At 62.3% G+C, this 19,376-nt stretch overlaps 3 protein-coding genes across 8 annotated transcripts in view; 2 read left to right on the top strand and 1 right to left on the bottom strand.

Annotated features, from left to right (window-relative positions):
• Positions 1-4,981, top strand: part of NSD3 (nuclear receptor binding SET domain protein 3) — a 34,578-nt gene extending 29,597 nt beyond the window's left edge. For all 4 annotated transcript variants that reach the window (XM_082072657.1, XM_082072659.1, XM_082072658.1 and 1 more), the window contains one exon: positions 275-4,981. In XM_082072657.1, the coding sequence (XP_081928783.1) occupies positions 275-516 (242 nt within the window). In that variant the 3' untranslated portion in view covers positions 517-4,981. The remainder of the gene's footprint in view (positions 1-274) is intronic.
• A 125-nt stretch (positions 4,982-5,106) lies between these two features.
• Positions 5,107-8,976, top strand: PLPP5 (phospholipid phosphatase 5). 3 transcript variants are annotated; one of them, XM_082072678.1, is made up of 8 exons: positions 5,107-5,137; positions 5,559-5,640; positions 5,810-5,918; positions 6,966-7,056; positions 7,219-7,282; positions 7,543-7,667; positions 7,905-8,075; positions 8,356-8,976. In XM_082072678.1, coding segments are annotated over exons 1-8 (798 nt in total). In that variant the 5' UTR covers positions 5,107-5,136; the 3' UTR covers positions 8,511-8,976. The 3 variants fall into 3 exon arrangements, with proteins under 3 accessions (XP_081928804.1, XP_081928805.1, XP_081928803.1); XM_082072679.1 differs by lacking the exon at positions 5,107-5,137 and adding an exon at positions 5,207-5,221 and having other exon boundaries at positions 5,526-5,640; XM_082072677.1 differs by lacking the exon at positions 5,107-5,137 and adding an exon at positions 5,467-5,478.
• A 363-nt stretch (positions 8,977-9,339) lies between these two features.
• DDHD2 (DDHD domain containing 2) lies at positions 9,340-18,596 on the bottom strand. Its single transcript, XM_082072646.1, has 17 exons — positions 18,202-18,596; positions 16,940-17,130; positions 16,317-16,406; positions 15,932-16,052; positions 15,016-15,105; positions 14,451-14,586; positions 13,759-13,967; positions 13,567-13,637; positions 13,352-13,471; positions 12,898-12,993; positions 12,409-12,513; positions 12,143-12,298; positions 11,969-12,071; positions 11,550-11,714; positions 11,181-11,343; positions 10,856-10,964; positions 9,340-10,670 (listed from the first exon to the last, which is right to left on the bottom strand). Exons 1-16 carry the CDS (start codon positions 18,374-18,376, stop codon positions 10,874-10,876), a joined length of 2,082 nt encoding a protein of 693 aa, XP_081928772.1. The 5' UTR covers positions 18,377-18,596; the 3' UTR covers positions 9,340-10,670; positions 10,856-10,873.
• Between the last annotated feature and the right edge of the window lie 780 nt (positions 18,597-19,376).

The raw sequence follows: 19,376 nt of genomic DNA, 5'->3' as shown, positions 1-19,376 counted from the left end.
TGCAGCATCTGCTGTATCATACCGCCTGTTCTTAGAAATACAGCAGGTGGCAGTGTTCCTAAGTGAGAACCCATGGCCAGAGAGGCGCTGGAGTCATGGTTAATGTTCTTGTTGCGTCTCTTTCTCGGACCAAATGTCCTCCTCTTTGTTTGAAATACAAGCTTATGTCTGAACTTCCTTTGCGGTCACCTGAACGCGCAGTGAGGCTCGAGGGCCGGTGCCGTCCGCGAAACGCGCTAACTCGAGCTTCCCGTGTCTCTTCCCCCGCCCGCAGGAAAGTGGGAATGTCCGTGGCACCAGTGCTCCGTGTGCGGCGGCCCCGCGGCCGCGCTCTGCGACTTCTGCCCCCGCTCCTTCTGCAGAGAGCACGAGAAGGGGGCGCTGGCGGCCTCGGCGCTGGACGGCCGGCCCTGCTGCTCCGCGCACGACCCCCAGGCGCCCGTGGCACCCGAGTTCTGGAGCAAGATCAAGTGCAAATTGGAACCACAGAACCCTGCGGAGGAGGCGAAGGAGTGAGTTTGGTCACGAACGGACAAGGGAGGGGAGAAACGAGGCAAACGGGCGATGGACTTGAAGAGACTGCTACGCCACATTCAGTCCTTGTCATCGGAGCCGTCGTGTGTGAACTGGGAGCGGGACCATTTAATCTTAGCAAGCAGAAACAGGCAGCGTGTTTGGTTTGCATTGTTTGGTCTTTCTTTTACCCTTGAATGTGCTACAGCAGCTCTTACTGTTGGATACCAGAAACGTCTTGGCCTTCAAAGCAAAACGTAGACCTTTCGACAGTGAAAAGAAGATTCTGTTTAAAATAATGCTCTTTGAGTGTAGAAAGCAAAGCATAGCAACATATTTATTTATTTAATTTTTAAAGGGTGTTGAAGACCTGGTTTTGATCTGTCAACGTGTCTTTAAAAACAAAATAGCAAAGCCAACGTAACGTTTTCGTCTAGTTTACAAAAGAATAAACCTCCCCGCGCTGTGTAACACTGAGGTGCCACAAAGGCAGGTGTGACCCCAAAACGCCTCCATTCCAGTACTTGTTGTTAGAGGCATTTGGGGAAGGTAGGTTACATGTCATGTCAACTTACGAATATTATTGTCAAGCTTTTCCTGTGAGAAATCAGGTGTGTAACTTTTTGAGAGGGCTTGTAAGACGGGATCTAGTGTTGCTTGAGGAGGGAGCGAATCATGGTTCCTTCTGGAGAGCTCATGGGTGTTTGCAGAGAGGTGGACGTTCAGGAGGAGCTTAGTTCGCTGCACGGTGGTCGTTCCTTTATGCCACCTCCCTTGGAGAACCCTCGTGGTCCGGAGAGCCGTACGGCTGCAGGAGCCCAGCCCGGCTGCGGGAGCCCAGCCCGGCTGCGGGAGCCCAGCCCGGCTGCAGGAGCCCAGCCCGGCTGCGGGAGCCCGGCCCGGCTGCGGGAGCCCAGCCCGGCTGCGGGAGCCCAGCCCGGCTGCAGGAGCCCAGCCCGGCTGCGGGAGCCCGGCCCGGCTGCGGGAGCCCGGCCCGGCTGCGGGAGCCCAGCCCGGCTGCGGGAGCCCGGCCCGGCCGCGGGGCGCTCGGCACCGCAGCTCTGCGCTGCTTTCAAGGCATTACATTGGTGCGGTTCTTTATTGCCGCCTTCGGGTGCCTGTCGGCTTCAAAGGACGTTGGAGCGCCTAAGGGTTCTGAGCCTGTGTGTGTTGATTTTGATCGGGTGTTTAGGCTTTTTTGCTGAGATCTCCTGGCTTTGATCCTCAGTGTTGGTGGAGACAAACCTCAGCACTGGTCAGTGAACAGGGTATTTTGTGTCGGGGTGCCGGGCCGCGTCCCCGCTGCAGCCCCGGGAGGCAGCGCTGTCTGACCGCTCTGGGCCAGCAGAGGGACGGGCGCCCTCGCTCCGGCTTCGGCAGTGACTGGGGCGGCTCCTGCGCCGGATTTTCCTCTGCAAACCTCCTCTGTTTCTTTGCCGAGGAGCCGGGGGGGGCTGGTTTCCGGGGCTGGCGTGAGTCTGTGGCAACTCTCCCCGTCCCCCAGACCGACAGAGCGCTGTGCGCCCGCTGCGCTCGCAGCGTCCTTTCACTGCGGTCCTGCGTTAGCTGGCTTTTCGCTGATGGCTATTGGAAATAATCCTGAACAAAAAGAATTCACGTCGAGGGTTGCTGTAATCTGGCTACAATAAGCCTCTGAATTAAGAATTAAGAACCGCGTCTCTGGAGAACGGCCTCCATCAGCCTGCAGGAACACGGCGACGTCTCGGTTCAAGAACACAGGCTGGAGAGGCGCCTGTGGGGTTCTGGAGCAGGGCTGGCCCGGGGCCGGTGTCCTGCTGGTCCTCACACAGCGCACGGGGAGTTGTGTGTGTGCAGTGGTGAAGCTCCAACCTACACTACAGCGTCCCGCAGTGGCTCGCGTCGCGGGCGCCGCCGCGGGCGCCCGGGATCGACCTCAGCACTTCATCCCCCGGTCCGTCCCGCAGCGGCGGCCGAAACACTACTCTTGCTTCAAAGCAGTGCTATATTTTGGTATTTTTTACAAAAGAAATTTACAAATAGGATTTTATTTTTCTTAACACTTTGTGTGATAAATGTCTCTTTTTAAGATCTTACTGGGGGTCTTCAACCTTTTCAGAAATTCCAAACGCAGCTCTTCCTGCAGCGTCTGTAAGGCCCGGTGCGTTTACTTTATATTATTTATTAGGCTTGACCACGTTGGGATGGTTCAGAGCATTGTGAATGCTGCAAACGGCGATCGAGGGAGCGCACGCGCCCGCGGCCCCGTCTCCATCCGCGGGGACTCGCTGCCGGCCGGCCGTGGTTTGGCAGCGCCGGGACCCCCCCGACCCACCATCGCCAGACGAGACGTCGCAGGACGCGGGAACGTTCACAGGAGGCTGAAAACGCGTGAACCGCCGTGACCCGAGGCTGCCGCTCCTGTGCCGCCGCTTGGGGTCTTTGTTTGCAAACTCTTCCACCTGCTCCTCTTTTTCCACCAAAATAGGTCACTAACAGCCAACGGCTGCGCCCGGACCTGAAAGGGAAAACAGGAGATTGGGTTTTCAGTTTGTACGAGTTCTGAACTGAAGTCTGAGCTGGATTTCACGCTATGGGGGAGAAGGTGAATCTTTCGAAAACCTTAACGCGCTGAGAGAAGAAAATTCCCGTTTCAAAGTATCTTGGTAACTGTAGGGGGTTTGTTACATACGCAAAATGTTAGAGTACATGTTTTAACCACGTTTTCGCAAATTGAATAGAACAACAATGCGATTCCTTGCAACAAAAAGGTTGATCCTTCTCAGGAAGGAGAACGGTGAAGGCGATTCTGTGCGAAATCACCTTCTCTGGTCACCACCCTGGTCCTGGAGAACCTGTTCAGATGGAGCGATAGGGCTGGAACGCTTGGTTTGGGCCTTCTAAAAAAACCCTTCTTGTATCTTAATTTCGGGATGGAATGGGAAAGACACAATTACTAGATGTAATTAACAGTAAGCATAAAATCTGTATATATTGAAACTTGACAGAAATGGGGGATGTCCCGCGCTGGTACGAAGTTGTCACTTTACCATGGAAACCTCTGCCTCGTTGAATTCAGGGTTTAACGTACTTGAAGCTCTGCCGTTCCTTATTCAGCTTCTTTTATTTATACACGACTTTCTTTGTGCGCTACATCGGAAACGTCTTCGGCTCCCCCGGAGCCACTTTGTGCTCCCGCTGGGCGGCGAATCCGCGGCAAACGGGAGTTTGCAAAGGTGCCGTCCCATGCGGTGGCGCGAGAGTGGCAGCGGGGTGATGCTGTCCCCCTGCTGTCCCCTCCTCGTCCCCCTGCTCTCCCCCTGCTGTCCCCTCTCCGGCAGCTTTCCCCTTCCATTTACCTTTGTGTAGCAGAAACATTTGCACTTAGGATACACTCCTATGCTTTGGATGTGTTCACGATGTCGTTCTGAGGAGAAAAAGAGGGAGAAAGGATAAAAAAAGGCGTTTAGCGATGGTGATGTTTCCTGAGCTCAGGGGGTTGTTACCCCGCGCGGGGCTGGAGAGGGGGAGCTCAGCTCCGACTGTGCTTTGCGTAGCGATCGCTGTAATTAATGTGAAATCGAAAAGGGAACGCGCGCGTGACTTTGCCGAAGCCATTCTCTGCTCCGTTTCCCGCCGGTCCCCTCGGGGCGGTTCTTGCTCTGGGTTGGTGACAGACCGGGTGACAAACCCGCGATTCCTGCTCCCTGGCTGGGCCGCAGCTGTTGCGGTGTCACTGTCGTGATGTGGTGACGCCGGCTGTCCTGACGCGGTGACCCTGGCTGGCGACGGGATCCTCATCCCCAAGGGGTCCGCGTGTCCCCAGCCCGGCCCCCGCGTCACCGCGTGTCCCCGCGCTCCGAGGGTGACCCGTGTGGTCGGTATCTCCGTGGGCGTTGTTTATCCGTAACACCCTTTGCAGATCCCGTGAGCTGTTGTTGACCGGAGCCCCTCGAGCCGTTCCGCAGCCGCCGTGGGCAGTTTGGAGGCCGCTCGCGGCGCTCGCCACCGCGCCCGTCGTGTTCCGTTCGGGGCCGTTCCGCTGGGCATTACTGTATTAACGACTTGATGTTGCCGCATAGACTTTGAGATATACGATATTCGGGGGTTTTGTTGTTCGGCCTATGTTCTCTTGCCTAGTGTGACGCCTGTAAAGCTTGGTTACCTGTACATAGTTAGCTTACGTCGACTAGTTAGTGTATCTAGGACTGCCTGTAATATTTTAGCTTCTTACTGAATGTCCGTGATGGTAGAAACATATAATTTTTGTACATTCTATTTACTGAGATGTTGCCTTTTTTTTTTAATTATTATTATTATTTTACAAACACTTTGGAAATTCCGATGTGGTGGGTTTTTGTTGTTTGGTTGTTTTTCTTCATTTGAACAAGTTTTTAAATGACATTCCCCACTCATTTTTTTAATTTTTATTTTATTTTATTTTATTTTTTGCTTGAGGTTGACTTCAATAAATCGTTATTGAATGTTACTGAACGGATCCGCTGCTTTTTACCTTAACGGGGAGGGGGCGGGAGGGCCGCGCTCCGCCTCTACCGGGGCGGGGCGGGGACAAGGAGCCGGGCGGGGCGACAATGAGCCGGGGGGCGACAATGAGCCGGGGGGTGACAGCGTGCCGGCGGTGACAGTGTGAGCGGGGGGGGGGGGTGACAGTGTGAGCGTTGTGGGGGTGACAGCGTGCCGGCGGTGACAGTGTGAGCGGGGGGGGGGGGTGACAGTGTGAGCGTTGTGGGGGTGACAGCGTGCCGGCGGTGACAGTGTGAGCGGGGGCGGGGGGGTGACAGTGTGAGCGTTGTGGGGGTGACAGCGTGCCGGCGGTGACAGTGTGAGCGGGGGCGGGGGGGTGACAGTGTGAGCGTTGGGGGGGTGACAGCGTGCCGGCGGTGACAGTGTGAGCGTTGGGGGGTGACAGCGTGCGGGCGGTGACAGTGTGAGCGGGGGGGGGGTGACAGCGTGCCGGCGGTGACAGTGTGAGCGTTGTGGGGGTGACAGCGTGCGGGCGGTGACAGTGTGAGCGTTGGGGGGTGACAGCGTGCCGGTGGTGACAGTGACCATGCGCCGTGCTGGCGGCCGGACGGCGGAGCTGGCGGCGGAGCTGGCGGTTCGGACCCTGCTCGTGGCTGCGCTGCTGTGAGTGACCCCCCCGAATCCCCAGGGACACCCCGGGGCCATCAGCCCTTTGTCCCCGTGTCCCCTCCCCATCCTCCCTTGCTGGGAGGGGACAGAGCTCCTGTCTCGCTCTCTGGTGTTTCTGTGCAGTCTGCTCGAAATCTGCTGTTTCTGTTCGTTCTTTCCGCAGGGTGATGGAGGTTCTGCCCCCGTTCCAGCGGCTGATCCAGCCCGAGGAGATGTGGCTGTACAGGAACCCGTACGTGGAAGCGGATCGCGTGCCCACCGTGCCCATGTTCGTAAGTTCAGCCGTTTCTTTCACTTCCTGGTTGGTTTTCTTTAATTATAAACCATTGCTGTGAAGCTACCGGCGAAGAGACTGCGCAGGACGGCAGGTTGGAGGGGCCGCAGGAGCCCCCGCTCCAGCCTTTCTCGGCAGGGCAGCCCAGCTGCAGAATAACAGCAAATAAACACCTGCAGTTCTCGGTGCCACTGGAAGCGCGATCTGCTGTCGCAAATAAGGCAACTCGGACAGTCGTTTTGTCTTTGGAGTTTTAACTAAGTTTGTAAAAACTAGTGAGGGCTTTTCACGGTTCACCATCAGTTTCTCACTCGGATGACCAGAACCGCGGGTCTCCCTGTTTTGCTTGCAAGCTGCTATTTTTGGTGAAGTTAAATTATAATTTTACAGTGAAAATGTTTTCCCCGAGTCTCCAGTGAAAAGGGTCGAATAGGAAAGCGTTGGATCTGAGGAGGGAGCGGAGCGAGGGGCGGGCGCTGCGTCCCTTGGCGCTGTCGGGCGAGCGCGGGGGCTCCAGGCTGGCCCAGCAAACCGCGCTTGGGGTTTTCTGCAAGGGGCAAGCGCTGAGTGTTCAGGGTCAAAGCCTCGTTTCAGCCTTGATTTGGGGCGTAAAGCCTGAGGTGTGCCGGACCAAGGCGTCGGGTGTCCCGGGGCGACGTCCCCGAGATGGTGTGAATAAGCGTTTTTCTCTGCGTCAGCCATTCCTGTGATTTCTGCTGACCGGCGGCAGAGCTGATCCCTGCGCACACGGCAGCGCCGGGACAGGGCGGGAGGGCGCCCCGGGTGCTGCTCGAGGGCTGGGGATTGCGGGGCGTTGGAAGGGAAGGCTCTGGCGTGTGCCCCCGCCGGGTAGAGCGTGGGAAGAACAGGAGCCGAGGGGAGCTCTTGAGCGCCCTGCCTGCTGCGTTTGGGTTTCTCGCGCCTCGGCGGAGGCAGCGCCGGCCGCTGGGCGCGGGGGCAGGAGAGCGGGTGCCCTCTGTCCCGCGTTCCGCTGGGAGCGCCCGCAGCTGCCTCGCGCAGACCTGACACGTTCTCCTTTCCGCAGCTCATCTCGTTCCTGTCGCCCCTGCTGCTCATCGTCCTGGCGAGGGTGCTGATGGGCGCCGGCCGAGAGGACACGCGGGAAGGCTGCCTGGGTGAGCCGGACCCGCCGCGGGCCGGGGTCCGCACACCAGCCCTTTGCTCGTGCTGGCGGCGCCCGAGCCGAGCTGTGCGGCTCCAGCGCTTGGGGCGCCAGTTGTGGCCGGGGCTGCGCGTGGCGGGCGGGACGGCGCTGTGACCCCTCTGCTCTCTCCCAGCTGCCAGCCTGGCTCTCGCCCTCAACGGGGTTTTTACCAACGCCCTGAAGCTCGTTGTGGGGAGGTGAGGACCCGGCTGGTGTGCGGGGGCGGCGCGGGGGGGTGATGCTGCAGCTGCACCAGCAGGAGCTGGAGTTGGTCGTAGCCTGCACAAAATGCGTTTTTTCTAGCTGTAAAACCAAATGAATATGAGAACACTGCCGGGGACCTGCTGTCTCCGGGCGTGGGGTGGGTGGGTTCATTCAGGCCTGTGCTGGGAGGGTGTCGAGGGCTCCGGCGCCGAGCGCAGGCTGCGCCATGCGGGGCGTTTGTGCTGTGCCCCAGGCCGCGCCCCGACTTCTTCTACTGCTGCTTCCCCGACGGCCGAGCCAACGCGGAGCTGGCGTGCACAGGCGACCCCGGCACGGTGACCGAGGGACGCAAGAGCTTCCCCAGCGGACACGCTTCGTGTAAGGTTCCCATGTCCCCGTCCCACCGCAGCCCCAGCAGACCCACGGGAGCAGCAGCCGTGCGCAGGGCAGCTCACGTTTGCTCCCACGCACCCCACGGCTTCGGCTGTCACACGTTCCTTGGCCGGCCTGGGGGCTCAGCTTTCCCTCCACAGAGCGACGGGGTGACAAACGCGTCCTGCGGCTCCCGGGAGCAGCGGGAGCTGTTTCTGACGCCACCATGTGCTTCTCTTGCAGTCGCCTTCGCTGGTCTCGCCTTCTCCGCGTTCTACGTGGCCGGGAAGCTGCGCTGCTTCGCGCCCAGCCGGGGCTGCAGGGCCCTGCGCCTCTGCGCCTTCCTCCTCCCGCTCTTCCTCGCCACCCTCATCGCCGCGTCCCGCACCTGCGACTACAAACACCACTGGCAAGGTGGGTCAGGTCTGCCTGGGGACCCGCTCGGGGACGCTCTGGGCATGGAGGGTCCGGAATTGGGAGCCGGGGACGGCCGCTCGGGGCTGGTGGTTACTCCTCCAGCTGTGGTTGTTCTGCTGGTGCCGATGCCTTTCTCTCTGTTTTGGAAATAGCTGCCAAGCTCAGCTGTACAGCCAAGGGGCCGACGCAGCTGGGCTCGGGGCAGCCGAAAGGCGGCGGGTTCACTGCCGAGGGCTGTGGGGGTGAAGCGGAGGGTTAACTCTGCTCTTGCCCGCAGATGTGGTGGTTGGCTCAGGGATCGGCTTGGCGCTCGCCTACCTGTGCTACCGGCAGTATTACCCTCCCCTGACCGCGGCCACGTGCCACCAGCCGTTCCTGGCCACATCCCAGCAGGAGAAGCCCACGGCCACCAGCTTTCCCCTGCACATCTAGCACGGTGGCCCCTCCTCTGCTCGGGGCCGCTGTGCGGGCGGGGGCTCAATGAGGACGACCCCGACCCCGCGCAGCCGTTCCCTGCCCCGCTGCTGCTGCTCCGCAACCGAGCGGCGCGGGCGGAGCGAGGGGGCGCTGGGCGTGCAGCCCTGGAGCAGCAGCGGGAGGAACGGGACAGCGCGGCGTGTCCGCTGGGTGCTCCGGTGTCGCCAGTCGCCGCCCTTGGACCCGGCCGAGCTCCCTGCCAGGGAGCGAACGGCGGAACGGAGCGCAGGACCTGCTCCTGGGCCAGGATTCAGTCCATCTTTTCAATCAGTGATGAGCTAATTTGGAGTAACAGGTGCGATGTTGCAGCCTGTAACCACGGATTAAGAGGAAAGATGAAGGTAACGTGATTGCAATTTGTATTATTGTGCTAGCTCTGATTTTTTCTAATTTGCCAAATAAAGGAGTTTCACTTTTCTAAGGAGCTGTGGCACCGGAGCCTTCATTTCACAGGCCGGGTTTATTGCTGGATAAGCCATTGCCCTGTGTCCAGGGGTCTCGGGTGGGTGCTGGTTTTGTACCGCTTGCCCTGCAGCTCTGAGGCGGTTGCACCGAGGTGACAAGCGGCAGAACGGGGTGTCCGGCAGCGCCCCGGGGCCGCTGTCCCCGCAGCGTGTGCTCCGGGCACCGGGGGCAGCCACGGAAACGTCACCCGGCAGCTTCAGTTCAGGCCACATAGACCCCGGTGACCCTGCCACTAGAAATGGCTCTATCTCCCCTAGAAATGGGAAGGGTTCAACCCCTTCCCCTCCACTCCCCCAAACACGCACACGCCACAGTCATCTACTTATTTATTTTGGCTTTTACTGGAAAAGACATTAAATAACACTTAAAATGTATTTAACTCTTCCTTTTTTTTACAAAGTGCTTAACTTCAAAAGCTGATCATGAGAGTGTCCCGCGTTAAGACTTGTTCCTTCTCCTGCTCCCACAGCACACACCTGAGCAGCCGGTAGCTCAGGTGCGGAGGAGCAGCGGGTCTGATCCTGCAGTCGGTAAAACCAGCTCCGGTTCCCCTGGGACGGGCGCGGGGATGAACCTGCAACAAAACCTTCCCCGTAGTGCAAATACCGTGGTGGGATGGAGGAGAAACAGGCAGGCTGCGGAACAAAGGCCCCTCGCTCCCCGCGGGGCGACAGTCACGGGGTTTCGGGAAAGCCGTCTGGCTCTTCCCAAGGTTGGCGCTGCCGCGACCTCGCGCGCCGGGGACGCGCCTCCCGGTCCCTTGGCGCGGGGCTCCAGCCTCGGCCAGGTGGTTTGGGCACAGGAGGATGTCCTGTGTCCCCGTCCCCCTCGGGGCAGAGCTGGGGTCACCGGGACACGGTGTCCGGACTCTCCGGCTCCGGCCTCCAGCGTCACTGGCTGGATGTTGAGTATTTCAAACCCAAGTGTCCAAGGTCCTCGCAGCCCCCACCAGCCAGGCTGCCCGCGGGGTGCACGTGGGACTGTCCCCAGCCTGGCCGCGGGGGGTCTGCGGCAACGTGTCACACGGTCACACATGGAGCCACGTCCTGCGCGAGGTGCCCGAGCTGTGCTGGGGACGATGCTGAGGAGCCGCTCGACGTCCCGCAGCACAAACCCGACTGGAGCTGTCTGACCGGGCACAGCGCAGGGACGCAGGGGCGCTGCCACGGGGAGGGGACAGCGGCTGCGGGGACACGTTCTGCCCAGCAGGTGTGCCTGGGGCTTCGCCCGCGGCACCGCGGTGCCGGGTCTGCGCAGGGAGGTGCCACCATCTGGGGCTCCCGGCGTGTTTAAGGCTTTTGTTCCTCCAGGTCCCGCTGAACCTGAGCAGAGCCCGGCCCGGGGATCCCAGCAGCTCTGCCGCGGTGCTGGGGGAGCGGCTGGTGACTTACACGTGGAGGGCTGAACGTACGCGTTGCCGCAGGGGCTCGCAGGGCACATGCTGTGTGTGTTCCGGCAGAAATGTCCTCCCATTGATTTTTTTGTTGTTGTTTTCCACCCCCCGTACGCAAAAATGGAGGAGAATGGTCCTTATCTCCAGGCAGCAGCAGCGAGTGCTGGGGAAGCAGCATGCGGGACGCGGCAGCGAGGAGGGAGGAAGGCAGAGAAGAGATCCGGGCTGTCCTGGTGAGTACTCGGTTGAAGTGGATCTAAGAAAGCGATGGGAGAACATGGGGCAGACAAAACCCACCTGGCCCCCCGTACCTCGCAATTAACAGTCTCGGGCTTTGAGGGCAGGAGAGCACCAAGTTAAACCCCGATGGGTCAGACGCTGTGGGTAAGGAACGTGGCTCCCCCCGCGGCCCAGGTGTCCCGAGGCGTCCCGGGACTCACCCCCAGCGCCGCAGAGGGCGTCACTGGCTCCCTGGCAAGGGCTGGTCCGGCGCGATGCCCTGTGTCTGGTAGATCTCCTTCAGAACCAGCAGAACCGTGTCTTCCGACTCCCTGGGGGACGAGAGGGGACACGTGGCTCCGTGTGCCAGGACAGCGCGGTGGCCGCGGGTCGGTGCCGCGCTCGCCGGCTGAGTCCCCGGGGCTGCTGCCCTGCCCCCCCCGCGCTGGGACAGGAGCGCTCCGGTGACTCAGTTAAGCTTTTCTTATCACCGTGGCTTTAAATCGACGGCGTTCTGCTCACGCCAAACTGGGATTTTTGATTCTTACCAATAGCACAGATGCCCCTGCAGGGCAAACAGGTACTCGTTGAAGCTCTCGATGGGCTTCTCCTGCAGCACGTAGTCGATGCGGTTCCCCCCATTCAGCCGCCCCACGTTGATGGGCGGGGGGGTCTCCTCCTTCGCCACCGGGGGCTCCTCGGGCTTTGTGTCTGGGGGAGTGAACAAGAGCGATGTGGTTCAGCCAGGGCCACCGCGGCCGTGAAAATGCAGCAGCATCGCCGTGCCCTCCCTTCACAGAATCATTTCGGTTGGAAATGACCTGAAAGACCAACTATTAACAATCCTGATACAGCTGTTAGAAGGAGGATGCTTCACCTCGTGCATCCCCGGCTCTGCACACGCGCCACCCACCCACCTGGCTGCTTCTCGGCGCCGGCGTCGCTCTCGGCTTCGGCGTCGGCAGCGGGCGCCTCCACGGCGGGCAGGGGCGCACGCGTGAAGGACTGCCAGGCCACCCGCAGGGACCCCAGCAGGTTGTTCTTCAGGTCCACGCTCATGCGCGTCAGCCCTTCCTTCAGCTCTGCAACGCAGGGGTGAGGACATGCTGCCCCAGGGGGGACAGGGGCTGCCCCGGGGGGACAGGGCTGCCCTGGGGGATGGGGCTGCCCTGGGGGGGATGGGGCTGCCCGGGGGGGGACGGGGCTGCCCGGGGGGGGACGGGGCTGCCCTGGGGGGGACGGGGCTGCCCTGGGGGGCACAGGGGCTGCCCTGGGGGATGGGGCTGCCCTGGGGGATGGGGCTGCCCTGGGGGTCCAGGGCTGCTCACGCCCTTACCCAGGTGCATCCTCTTCCTGCCCTTGTGGTGCGGCAGCAGCATGGGCTCGAACTCCAGGTCCGGGACAATCATGGGCTCGATCCTGTACGCCACCGGGTCGAACTGCGCGGGGAGGGGGACGCTGAGCCGGGGCTCGTGCCCCGCGGGGAGGGGGCTCTGGCTCCGGTCCCTACCGGGTGGAAGATGTTGAAGAAGCCTTTGCAGGTGGGCAGGCTGTAGTTGGGGTCGATGCGCTTCACCCCTCGCACCGTGAGGAACATCCCGATGGGCGACCCGAAAGCGAAGAAGATGGTGGGCTTGTAGTTCAGCTGAGGGTAGTTGGCCGAGACCTGGGAGGGAAGGAGGGAGACGCGATTTTGTTTCACGAGGCAAACTCCACGCTGGCTCCACCAGCGCCTGGTTGCCGCGGTTGGAGCACAGAGCTGATCTCGGCCATTACCTGTCCCAGGCCAACGTCGCGGTACTGGCAATCTCTGCCGTCGCCCGTGCCGTCTGGGTCGCGCTGTGACGGGGACACGGCCCCGGGAGCCGCTGCGTGCTGGTCCTGTGGGGACACAGCAGCGATCCCGCTGGGGGGTGCGGGACAGCGGCACGGCCCACCCGCCCGCGGTGCCACAGCCCACCCGCCCGCGGTGCCACCCCCTACCCGCCCATGGCGGCACAGCCCACCCCCATCCTGCCAAACTGCGGCAAACTGCCCGCACCCCGTCCTGCCGAACCGCGGCAGCCCGTCCCGCTCCAGCCTCTCTCGCTGGTGTGCCTGATAGGGTCTCCACCACGGTTAACGAGCCCTCCTGCTCCGCCACCACCCCTGCAGGCCGGGGGTGACGTGTCCCCCAGCGCGGTGACCCCCACGGACAGCAGCAGCTCTGAGGTGCTCAGCGTCCTCGTCTGAGAGCGATGGGATGTGACCGCCATGAACACAAACCTGCATCTCCGCCTTGGAGCTGATGTAATGAAGTATCTTCATTCTTGGTCCTAAGGGAATTCCCATTTCTTTGAGGTTTCGCTCCGTGCACAAGAACTGGAAAATAAGCACCGCAGTGTTTAGTACCGGAGCAAGAGGTGTGTGCCCAGCGAGGCGCTTCTGTTCTCTGTGACTCTGCTCCATGTGCGAGGGACTCGGTCCCAGGAAGACGCGCAGGGGGTGGAAGGACTGGGAAGCAAAGCGAAGAGGAAACGCGAGCCAGCCCAGGAGAGCCAGCCCAGGAGAGCCAGCCCAGCAGAGCCAGCCCAGGAGAGCCAGCCCAGCAGAGCCAGCCCAGCAGAGCCAGCCCAGGAGAGCCAGCCCAGCAGAGCCAGCCCAGGAGAGCCAGCCCAGCAGAGCCAGCCCAGCAGAGCCAGCCCAGCAGAGCCAGCCCAGGACAGACAGAGCCCCTCACCAGCGCCTGCGTGTCCATCCTCTCCTTCTCAAACACGTCGCAGTATTCGGACAGCTCCAGCTTCTGCAGGATTTCCTTCACCTCCTCCGCACCCCCGCTGCTCGGGGTTGTCCTGGACCCCTGTGAACAGAGCCGGCAGGGATCAAGCTTTTCGCTCACCGATTTTCTCCCGTGTATTCTGGGGTCTGTGCCCCCTGTGCCGCGGGAGCACGTACCCCTCGGCCGCGCTCGTCCTGCTCGGGCCCGGCCTTCTGGTTCGTCAGCAGATCGAACAGGATGAGCGACCCTAGAAACCCGGCGCAGGAACAGCCCATCAGTGTCTCCCCGGGGAAAAGCCCCAACGCCGCATCCTTTGGGGACAAGAGCCCAGCGCCCCCGCGCCCCGGGGCCGGCGGGGGGACCCTCACCCAGGCTGTGCCCCGCGATGGAGACCCCCCCGGTGAAGAGCGGGTTCCTCTGCAGGAACAGCTGGTACAGGCGGTTCATCTCGGACGCCACCGTGTCCACGATGGTTTGGCAATAGGTGGAGCTGTTGTAGAAGAAAACGTCCAGGATGGTGTCGTTGATGAAGTGACGCAGGCGGTTGATGCTGGGCAGGGTGATCCGCTCCAGGTCCCTGCGGGGGGCGAGAGGACAGAAGGGACCGTAGTGAACCCCAGTGCCTTTCTGCAGCAGAACACGCGTTCAGAGGAGGGTTGCAGCGCCACAGAGGACAAAGCGCTGCCACCAGAGCCGCGGCTCGCGGTGGGACACAGCCTGTGCTCTGATGCTGCAGCAGGGGTGAGGAGCGTGGCTGCCTCCCCAGCAGCCCAGCCTGCTCGGCCCATCCCCAGGCTCTGCTGAGCAGCTTTTGGGTGCAGAAACCAGGTATTCGGTTTCCAGAGGCTTCTACCCCCGTGGGGTGGCACAGGGTCCCTCCCGATCCAGCCAGGGCAAGGCAGACGCTGATCGGAGCAGGGACCTGCAAAGCGGGCTGCAAAAGGACAGCAGGGACGGGCCTGGCACGGGGGTGCCCCGGGACCCCGTCTGCCCCGCACCCACAGCACCTCTGCATGCGGGGCCGCCAGAACACGCAGGAGGCGGCGCTGGGGACACTCACACGTCCACGCCGGTGGAGTGCAGGGAGCTGTGCCAGTTGACGGGCAGGAACTCCACGCGCCCGATCTGCTGCTGCTCCTGCGCCCTCCTGAAATGCGCCTGCAGCATCCCCAGCGACACGGTCCTGAAGTCGTTCACTGCAAGAGAGCAGCGCCCGTCAGGCAGAGCCGCAGGGCAGCCCCGCCGAGCACGGCCCTAATGGGATCAAAGGAAAGATCATTACCGGGGAAATCCCACCAGGGTCTTTAAGCTGCTGCTGCTGCTACCCTAAGACGTTGAATCTTTAACTACGAGATCAGGGGAGGGCTCTGTGTCCTCACATGTGTGTTGAGGGGATTTTGCTGCCCTTTCTGCAGGGCAGGGCTCTAACGCAGCGGTCGGGATAAGAAAGGGACTTTTAGGAGTTAAAAAGGTAGAAATGTGTTGTGAAGATGCATGTGGTAGAAAGGGCGCGAGCGCCGGGGCTGGAGCGGCTCCCGTTGTCCCATCGCCCACGCAGACGGGGGTTTATGGCTCCACTACCGGCAGCGGGCGGAGGGAGCGTCCCGGCCGCGCTCCGCACCTACCGCACTGCACGATGCTCCTGAACCGAATGTCGCAGGCCGGGCCGATCCCATGCACCACGAACACCAGGTGATCGATCTGCAGCGGCTCCCCTGGGAGGAAGAAGAGTTCAGAGCGGGTGTGACTGCAGGGGGTCCGCGCCGGCGCCCGGTGCCTGTCCTGCTGCGCCAGCCCCAGCACCCGGTGCCCGTCCTGCTGTGCGAGCCCACGCGCCCGGTGCCCGTCCTGCTCCACCAGCCCCCGGCGCCCGGTGCCCATCCTGCTCCGCCAGCCCCCGGCGCCCTGTGCCCGTCCTTCTCCGCCAGCCCCCAGCATCCTGCTCCGCCAGCCCCAGCACCCGGTGCCCGTCCTGCTCCGCCAGCCCCCGCGCCCGGGTGGAGTTACGGCTCGTGCCGTCACGCTGCCCACGCACCAGTGTGCGTGTGTACTTTCCCGGGGGTGTGCAGGGAAAATGAAGGGGTTAGACGGGAGTAGCTGCCTGTCCTCAGCACGGGGACGAGTCCCGGGGCCTGACTGGGAGCGCTGGGACAGCTGGGCGGGGACGGAGCTGACACAGCTTAGGGACAGCAAAGGCACGTGCCCCAGAAAGTCACCGGCGTGTCAGGAAGTGATGAACCTGTGTCCATGCCAGGGAAGGAGACTCCTGCTTCACGGACACCCCGCCAAGACCTCGGGGGTGATTTCGGGCTGTGCTCTGGTGCGGGAGCTGGAGCTCACGCCTGCTCCCCACATGCACCTTCATTTACACCGCGGGCACTCTGCCGCTGCGGAGGTTTCTGAAAACCACTCGCTTCCTTCCGGCACAACATGTTTAGATGTGCCCTTCATTTAAAGGATCATGAAAGCTTCTGTTGGTCTTATTTGAGAAGAGAGGTTGGAACACAGCCCCGGCAGCTGCGGGCGGGACAGCGAGCTCACCGTTGGGGATCTCAGCAGCAATGTTCTCCACCCCTCTCTTCACCGTCCGAGGCCGACCCTGTTCCGTGGGCGTCGAGCCCCAGTCGTCGGAGGCGGCCGCGGGGTGGTAGTGCACCATGAGCTGTGGACGAGAGAGCCCGTCACCCGCTGCTGGGCGGGAGAGGAGAAACCCCGCGCGACCGGCCGGGACACGGGGGAGCGGACGCGCCGAGAACCAGCGCGAGGTGAGAGGCAGAGTCTGCGGCATCGCCCTCCGCTCGGCGCGGGGGACGCGGTTGGACAGGGCTGGTGTCTCAGCAGCCGTGGTCAAAAGGAACAGCGTAAAGCCAGGACCTCGCGAGGACGGCGGGGTGTCCCCGCTGGGCAGCACACCGGCCCTCCTCACCTTCGGGTTGTGCAGGATGATGATCTCCCTGCTGGGGGACTCCAGTTTCTTCTTCCACTCATCCAGGGTCACAGCGACCATGTACGCCTCCTGAGGACAGAACACGCTCCGTGAGTCAGCCCTGAACGCTCAGCCACCCGGGACACTCCCACCCACTTCATGGTATCTTATCAACACCCTTTGCGCAAGAGGCAGAGGAATCAGTCGGGTCGGGCTGGGGGAGCAGCGGGGTCAGCTGCGTATCGCCTGCTAAAGAATGGTGTCTTTTGGTGAAACTACTGAGGGTGATTGTCATGAGAGTCAAACTGAAGCTGGAGCAGACAGGGGAGGAGGAACCAAGCCAGGCTGCTGCAGCAAGGCCAAGGGCGAGCACAGGGCAGCGGGCACCGAGCACGGGGCAGGGGACGGGGCGGCCGCCCAGCTCCGGCAGCCTGGCAGGGAAACGGTGCCAGTGCTGAGAGTTACGGTAATCAGCTGCAAAAACACCATGCCAAAGCCTCTTTCGAGTTCATGTCCTCAGGCGCGACTCTGGTGGCAGTTGCCCCGTATGGATTTTGGGACATTGGGGCCAGTATTGGACAATGCAAAGCCAAGCTGGACGCTGCCAGGAAAAGCGTCTTTACCTCCAGCTCTTCGCTGAAGGTCTCCGAGTAGGGAATATACTTATTGTCCTTGTCTCCCTTGTAAAACCAGGTGCAGCGGCGCACTTCAGACACCTCCTCGTCCCAGTACACGGCCACGCGCTGCCGCTTCTTCAGGTGCACGTCGTACCTGCCCCCCGACGTCGGGACAACCAGGTCCTCGTCGTCTCTCCCTGCGGGAAACAAGGCCTGGGATTAATCGCGGGAGGACCAGAAAGGCAGAGAGCCATGCGCCACACCAGACCGAGGGATGACATGAGATATGAGCATCTTCTGCAGGCAGCACACAGGAGCATGTGGACACCAATGCTCTCCGTACCCGAGCACAGAGAACAGCGTCGCGGGCGTCCCAGGATCGATGCCCCAAGTCAAACTCCCCCAGAGGCAGAAGGTAAGATGAAGGCAAGCTACAACTACCTTCCCCTCTAGTTCAGGCTTACATGGACTCTTCCTGCCTCACTTAGATGGTACAATGTGAATTTGTGGCATGGGGAAGGGCATTGTGTAACGGTGGAGGTGCGCGTCCCCGGGTCGCTGAGCCGCTCCCCTCTAACAGGGAGAATTCCGCATAGATCCCAGGACAGGCTTCACATTCTGCTAATTCAGCTGCCTTTGGGGTTTGCTGGCGGAGCACGTGCCGGGTCCGGGGCGAGGGCGGCGGGCGAGCCCGGCGGCAGCGGCGATCTCGGCGCCATCCTGGCCGCGGGCTGCAGGGACGGGCGCTTTTCGGCAGCCAAAGGGCCTCATCGCGCGTGGTGCCGCTCGGAGCAGAGCGCAACCCATCGTGTCCACACGGCGGAAATCTCCCCAGTGGAATTTCTGCCCTCCCACCCACACTAGATGCGGTATGATTATATATAATTTAGAGCGTATATCAAATGAATGAGGTCAGACCATTCAATGCATCAGGACGGCTTAGTTATTCATGTGTTTACAGCTCCAGGAGCAGGGGCATCGCTAAGAGAAGTCAGTTTAACGTTCCCAAAGGAAAATCCTGCATCCGAGGCGGCAGCCGCGGACGTGCCCGGGGAATTTCCTCGGACGCGCAGCCAGCGCTGCCCCGAGCGCACACCTGATGCTGCCCCCTCGCCCCACCAGCCGGTCCCTCGCAGCGATTTTAAGAGCAGAGAAGAGGTATTTAGAACCAAAGGGCAGTTTAAAAATAGCAGCGGCAGGAGCCGCGGGGCGGCGGTGCCGGAGGGGGTGCCGGGGTCTCTCCGCGGCTCCGGGGGGTCTCTCCCTACCTGAGCCGTGCGCCTCTTCCAGCCGCTCCGAGTCCTGCGCGCTGAAGGGGACCCAGCGCTCCCGGGTGTCCGTGACCTTGCGGTAGAACCAGTGCGGAGCCACCGCCTCGTATCTGCCGGCGGCGTCGGGCTCGGCGGGGGCCGGGGGGGGCGGCGGCGGCTCCCGCGCAGCCATGGTGCCGCAGGGACCGCGGGATCGAACCGGCCTCGGAAACGCCGATTCCGGCTCAAACGCAAAACGCGCTCCCGGGGGGCCGGGCGCCCCCGCCGCCCGTCGCGCACACGCGTGGCCGCGGCTGTGACCCCCCCAGCCCCGCTGCTGCCCCCGCGACTGAGGCGGCTGCTCCGGCGGCAGCGCAGGCCCCGGAGACCGCCCAGCCCGGGGCGGCGCTGCCCGGCCCGCTGCCGTCACGCGTGGGGGCGGGCGCGGACGGAGCGGAGCCCTGCCCGCCGCCCTGCCTGCAGCCTGCCTGCAGCCTGCCTGCGAATGCTGCCTGCAACTGCTGCCTGCAACCTGCCTGCAACTGCTGCAACTGCTGCCTGCAACCTGCCTGCGACTGCTGCAACTGCTGCCTGCAGCCTGCCTGCAACTGCTGCCTGCAACCTGCCTGCAACTGCCGCAACTGCTGCCTGCAACTGCTGCCTGCAACCTGCCTGCGACTGCTGCGACTGCTGCGACTGCTGCCTGCAACCTGCCTGCAGCCCTGCCTGCAGCCCCTGGTGCACAAACCCCTGCCTGCAGCCTGCCTGCAACTGCTGCCTGCAGCCTGCCTGTGACTGCTGCAACTGCTGCCTGCAACTGCTGCCTGCAACTGCTGCCTGCAGCCCTGCCTGCAGCCGCTGGTGCACAAAGCCCTGCCTGCAAGCCCTGCCGGCAGCCCTGCCCGCTGCCCGCCGCACAGAGCTGCTGCCTGCAGCCCCCAGGAGGGCCGTGCAGCCCAAGGGGGCCCATGCCCAGATGCCACTGCGGGCAGGCGATGCCAGCGCTAATTAGGACTCTCCAGCCCAAGTCCTGGCCTCAGCCGGTTGCTGTGCCCCTAGGATGGGCATGGGCAGGCAGGGCTGCGCGGTGCTGACGCGGCATCGCCGGGAAGCACACGCCTTTGTGCTGGTTGCTCCCCACGTGTGACACGGGCAAACACTTGAGCACAGGCCGTTCTGCAGCAGAAACCACG

Source organism: Streptopelia decaocto (genome assembly GCF_964273445.1).
Source record: "Streptopelia decaocto genome assembly, chromosome: 25".
Taxonomy (NCBI): Eukaryota; Metazoa; Chordata; class Aves; order Columbiformes; family Columbidae; genus Streptopelia; species Streptopelia decaocto.
The sequence above is the reverse complement of the archived record's forward strand: the minus strand, read 5'-3'. Positions and strand labels throughout refer to the sequence as shown.

Bases quoted from the DNA above. Each gene is read 5' to 3' on its own strand.
- PLPP5 (XM_082072678.1), top strand. The intron at 7,668-7,904 runs GTAAGGTTCCCA...CTTCTCTTGCAG, and splicing joins CCCCAGCGGACACGCTTCGT to TCGCCTTCGCTGGTCTCGCC. The intron at 8,076-8,355 runs GTGGGTCAGGTC...TCTTGCCCGCAG, and splicing joins CTACAAACACCACTGGCAAG to ATGTGGTGGTTGGCTCAGGG.
- DDHD2 (XM_082072646.1), bottom strand. From the start codon at position 18,376: ATGGCTGCGCGGGAGCCGCCGCCGCCCCCCCCGGCCCCCGCCGAGCCC. The intron at 15,106-15,931 runs GTGAGCTCGCTG...TCTTCCTCCCAG, and splicing joins TGCTGCTGAGATCCCCAACG to GGGAGCCGCTGCAGATCGAT. The intron at 12,514-12,897 runs GTTTGTGTTCAT...GTGTCCCCACAG, and splicing joins GCTCCAAGGCGGAGATGCAG to GACCAGCACGCAGCGGCTCC.